Genomic DNA, 6063 nt, shown 5'->3' on the forward strand with positions numbered 1-6063 from the left:
ATATGTTGGCAGACAAACCAAAAAACACAGGCAGGCAGACATACAAACAGACATACAGACAAACACACAGACTAGCAGATATACAAACAACCAGGCAGGCGGACAAGCTGACAGACAAACAGACAAACAAACAGACAGGCAGACAGACATACAAACAGGCAGACAGACAAACAGACAGACAGACAGACAGAAAGACAGACAAACAAACAGGCAGACAGACAAAAAGACAGACAGAGAAACACTGAATTTTCCTCGAAACAATTTCTTCTTCAGTGCTCTCTCTCTCTTTCTTAATATTAGCGAACATCTGGGTTGGAATAAGTGGCTCCTTTTGTTTCTCGTTCCCACTTACGTAACATGTGTGGTAATAATAATCACCGGTCTGTATCACAAGCACGTGTGCAGATACATACATGTAGATACAGACACGTATACACTTGAATATACAGATATACATTCACCATCTCTCTCTCTCTCTCTCTCTCTCTCTCTCTCTCTCTATATATATATATATATATATATATATATATATATATATATATATTTATTTATCTCTCTTTCTCTCTCTCTTTCTCTTTCTCTCATTCTCACTCTCTCATTCTCTCTCTCTCTCTCTCTCTCTCTCTCTCTCTCTCTCTCTCTCTCTCTCTCTCTCTCTCTCTCTCTCTCTCTCTCTGTCTGTCTGTCTGTCTCACACATACAAACACACACACACACACACACACACACACACACACACACACACACACACACACAAACACACACACACACACAAACACACACACACACGCACACACACGCACACACACACAGACATACACATAAATACACGAATATATGGTATTACAACCATCATAAGGCCTAGTCTAGAGTACAGTGCAGTGGTTTGGTGTCCACTCTTAAAAATGATATAGACAAACGGGAAAGAGTTAAAAGAGCAGCCACATAATGGGTGCCTACTTTAAGACGATGACTTTATAATTTTGAATACAAGAAGAACGAGGAGACACAGGACAAGTTGAAAGTAAAAAGAAGCGGGAAAGATGTTAGAGAGTTCAGTTTCTCAAACAGAGCTATTGAAACAATGAAGTCTCCCAAATAACGTGGTGTGTGCCAAAAATGTGCATCAGTTTGAAAAGTTATACGATAATTTATATTTAACAGAGGGAACCGTCTGAACTTAGTTCTTCTCCCGTGTTAAATCAGCTAGTTAAGAACACACACACATGCGTGTACACACACAGACACACACACACACACACACACACACACACACACACACACACACATACACAAACATACATACACACATTTATTCATGTTATTATTACTCAACAATTATGTTATTTTACTCTTTATCTCTTAAGTCAATAAAATCCTAATGCACACTATAAACTAAAAAGAACTACTTAACTGATTCTAACATTCTTTATTATGGGTATCGTTTTGTGGTTGTGTGTTTGTATTTGCGTGAATGTGTTTGTTTCCAATCGCGTAGGTACGTGTGTATGCATGTACGTGCGTGTTCACGGTATGTCTGCGAAAGTTGTATCTCTTTCATGAATGTATTTTGTTGTTCAAAGTTTACGATCGCAGTCAACCATATCTCTTTACCACGATGTGTAAGTCAGATGTTGATGGGACTGAAGTCTGTAGTCACCGCATTCAGACAGCGATGTACGTCAGATGCTTTGGGAAACAGATGTTGCAGTCTCTCTCTCTCGTTCTCTCTCTCGTTTTCATTCTCTCTCTCTCTCTCTCTCTCTCTCTCTCTCTCTCTCTCTCTCTCTCTCTCTCTCTCTCTCCAATTAACTATCTGTCTACCTTTCCATCATTATCTCTATCTCTATATCTATCTCTATATCTATCATTATCTCTATTTCTATCTCTATCTCTATCTCTATATCTACCTATCTATCTATCTCATCCACTCGCCCCATAAACATTAGCATTTCCATCCTGCATATACTGCATTTCATCAGGTACATAAATTAATCAAAATCTGACCAACGCTCTGTACTACTCTAAACATAAAGGGATTTTTGAAGATCTACGCAATTCATGGGCTTAAAAAAAATCGGGGATATGTAAAAATCTTTAAAATTGGTAACACAATTTTTGGAGAGAGTGAGAGTGAGAGTGAGTGAGAGAGAGAGAGTGAGAGAGTGAGAGAGTGAGAGAGAGTGAGAGAATGAGTGAGTGAGTGAGTGAGTGAGTGAGTGAGTGAGTGAGTGAGTGAGTGAGTGAGTGAGTGAGTGAGTGAGTGAGAGAGTGAGAGAGAGAGATGGGGAAAGATAGAGTGAGAGTGAGTGAGTGAAAGAGAGAGAAATAAAGAGAGAGAGAGAGAGAGAGAGAGAGAGAGAGAGAGAGAGAGAGAGAGAGAGAGAGAGAGAGAGAGAGAGAGGGGGGGGGAGGGAGTAGGAGAGGCAGAGGGAGAGGAGAGGGAGATAGAGATAGAATGGGAAAGACAGAATGAGAGAAAGAAAGACAGAATGAGGGAAAGAAAGAGAGAATGGGAAAGACAGAGAGTGAGAGGGAGGGAGGGAGGGAGGGAGGGAGGGAGGGAGGGAGGGAGAGAGAGAGAGAGAGAGGGAGAGGGAGTGGGAGGCAGAGGGAATGGGAAGGAGAGGCAGTGGGATGGAGATGCAGTGGGAGGAAGAGGGAGAGGGAGAGAGAGAGAGACAGGGACAGACAGACAGACAGAGAGAGAGAGAGAGAGAGAGAGAGAGAGAGAATGAGAGAGAGAGAGAGAGAGAGAGAGAGAGAGAGAGAGAGAGAGAGAGAGAGAGAGAGAGAGAGAGAGAGAGAGAGAGAGAGAGAGAGAGAGAGACAGACAGACACACAGACAAACAAACAGACAAACAGAAGGACAACTAAACAGATACACAGAAAGACAAATCATTAGACAGAAACGAAGAGAAAAGGAAAGAGAACGAATAAATAGAGAGAGGGAGATACCAAGGATGTCGGCGAGGAGAGAGGGAGAGAAGAGGGAGTGGGAGGGAGGGAGGGGGGGAGAGGAGCTGGCGGAGATGGGAGGTGTGGGGGGGGGGGGGGATGCTCAACGTTCGGAAACAGGACACAGAGGAATGTCGTTCAGAAACCCCTCTCTTTTTTTTTTTTTTTTAGCTCGTATATTCATCGCCTAAAAGAATAGCCAAGATAACAATAAAACATGACGATGATAATTAAAATAAAATAAAAACACATTCTCCAATATTCATCCGAAACAACAGAAGAAGATAAGAAAAAAAGAAAACCCCATCCGATCGAAAAGCATTAGCACCCTAACCGAATTTTTCTTCATATAATAAAAAAACAAAGAGAATAAGAAATTAGAAAAAAAATATTTGCAACAACATCGCCCGCGCCGTCCACAGAAAACGGGATCTGAGCCGCCGCCTCAGACTGCATTCCGCGCCGATGACCGGAGGCAGCCGTTCAAAGCAGCCTCGGCCGGAGGGGAAGGATGGGTTGGGAAGCGACCACGCACGCACGCACGCACAAGCACATGTTCACAAACACGCTAGCATATATAGAGATGTGTGTTTGAGATAGCATGTTGGTGTGGTGTATGTACGTGGGAGTTTATATGTTGTGAATGTACTTGCATGTAGAAATGAACGTACTTGCAAGCACTTGTATGGTTACAAGAGCCTCTGCAGATACATGCAAGCACATGTATGCTTGGAGGAGCATGTACAAAGCCACGTACATGCAAGCACATGTATGGATGCCTAAATATGGAAGCATGCATACAAAAAACATACAAATAAATATAAGAACACGTGATCACACACAAACGTACACACTACACGCAGAAAACATACATGCAAACGTACACGCACAGCATCCTCGCAAAAAAAAAAAAAACACACATTCGTACACGCAAGAACTCGTCCAGTACTAGACACAAGCACAATGTCAAGCTCACATTCACTTACAGAAGGCACGCGCAGTCAGACGCACTCACATTTACATGCTAATCTCGAACTTGTTAATCAATGTCAAGGTGCGTGTCGCGACCCTGTGGGGCAGCGCGACGCCCGGCGCTCGCTCGCGGCGGCAGTGGCCCTCGCCCACGGCTATGGGTAGTGGCGTGTGTGTATGTACATGTGTGTGTACATGTGTGTGTGTGTGTTGTGCGTGTGTGTGTGTGTGTGTGTGTGTGTGAGAGTGTGTGTGTGAGTGTGTGTGTGTGTGTGTGTGTGTGTGTGTGTGTGTGTGTGTGTGTGTGTGTGTGTGTGTGTGTGTGTGTGTGTGTGTACATACATGCATACAGACATACATATCACACGCACACACACACACACACACACACACACACACACACACACATACACACACACACACACAGACATACACACACACACATATGTATATATATATATATATATTTGTATATACACACACAGTACCCCCCCCCCCCCCCCACACACATGTCTCTCTGAATGAGTCATCTTGTGTTTTTCTCAATTAAAAAAGTTGACAACAAACTTAAACAAGAAGAAAAAGGAAGAACTATCGCTCATATTAAACAGTGAGATAAACAAAGGCAAAGAAAGTGAAACAAAAGATGATCAAAGGTACGAAAAGGAGACATAGCACTAAACAAGAACAAACGACAACAAACAGATGCAAATAAACGTGAACGCAGACAAACAAATGATAAACAACACGAAGACAATTACACCTAAATAAAGAAACACTTTAATATACACCGTAAACAAAAACAAACAAAAAAGACAAATGAATTCAAGCCATACGCAAACGCAAAACAAACAAAAACTCCAAAAAACAAAACAAAAAAAACAGTCAAACAGCATAAACAAATAAACAAGCGAACAAGCAAATCCAATCAAACAAAACAAAAGACAAACGAAAAATGAACTGAAATCCTGCAAACAACTCACCCCAGTTTCTGTCTCAGCTGTGCCTTCTTGTTTTTAATCTTCTGTGCACTCATCTTGAACGCCTGTTTATTTCAGCTGGTGATGACGTCATACACGCATTGTTTACTTTCTGTGTGTCTCTCGTCAGGAGGACTTGGGAGCAGTTGTTTACGTCGACGTTGTTTACATATTGCCGATTCGTAAACGAGGGATGGGTTACCAATCGTACAATGAACGGAATTATTACTATTCAATTATTACTATCTTTTTTATTTATTATTATTATTTATTTTCAATATGTTTGTCGACTCATGGATTGGAAGAAACTAATCACAGAACGATTGTTTATTTTTGTTTTATTGATTCACTGATTGGTTGAAATCAATCGTAAAGCGACTTATTGTTTTCGAATGACTGATTGGAAGGTATTTAATGAGGGGGGGAGGGGAGACATTACCAATCTTCGGTTAAGATTCTAAATCACTCAAGCATTTGTTCTTGCGAGCTATCTTCACCATCAATCATGTATTAATGCACTCGTTAAAGATGCAATTAAACCACTAATCACTCATCTCATTAATTGAAGGCGAGTTCATTTGCAAATCATAGTTTACAGCCACCAAACTGATTAAGAATGAATGCACTCGGAATATTATGAAAAAAGGTATATATATTTTATTCTTTATCTTTTTTTTTTTTCAATCTCAAAATGTAGAATTATTTTCTCTTTCTTTCCTTTCAATTTCAAAATGTAGAATTATTTTTCTATCTATTTACTCATTCCTTTCTTTCTCTCTTTTTTTCTAGAATGACAGATTCAATATTGCACAGAATATTGCAGCACACGACACTTGTACAAGCCACTGGAGTATATCACACGGTAGACGCACATGGTATAGTGCATCTCATCTTAATATGCAAATGAGATTCCTCATTCACTCGTCACAAGATGCAAAACCGCTTGAGTAATAATCGCCAAAGGAAAATTTTACACTTGTAATTAGCGAGATTCTTACACTCTCTATTTTACTCCTTTTTGCTCTTTCTATCTTCTTTCTCTTTCTCCTTCTTCCTCTTCCTCTTTATTTCACACTAATCATCGAGATTCTTATCCTTCTCTTTCTTATTTTTTTTCTCGCTTCCTCTTTCCTTCACTTTCTCCTTTTCTCTC

General features: G+C 40.7%; 1 protein-coding gene across 1 annotated transcript in view; it reads left to right on the top strand.

Moving 5' to 3' along the window:
* The window catches only part of LOC125036300 (CTP synthase-like), a 14701-nt gene extending 13599 nt beyond the window's left edge, over nt 1-1102 (top strand). The window contains exon 5 of the mRNA XM_047628770.1: nt 995-1102. Coding sequence (XP_047484726.1) covers nt 995-1102 — 108 coding nt within the window. The remainder of the gene's footprint in view (nt 1-994) is intronic.
* The last annotated feature ends 4961 nt before the right edge of the window (nt 1103-6063 follow it).

Source organism: Penaeus chinensis, chromosome 21 (genome assembly GCF_019202785.1).
Source record: "Penaeus chinensis breed Huanghai No. 1 chromosome 21, ASM1920278v2, whole genome shotgun sequence".
Taxonomy (NCBI): Eukaryota; Metazoa; Arthropoda; class Malacostraca; order Decapoda; family Penaeidae; genus Penaeus; species Penaeus chinensis.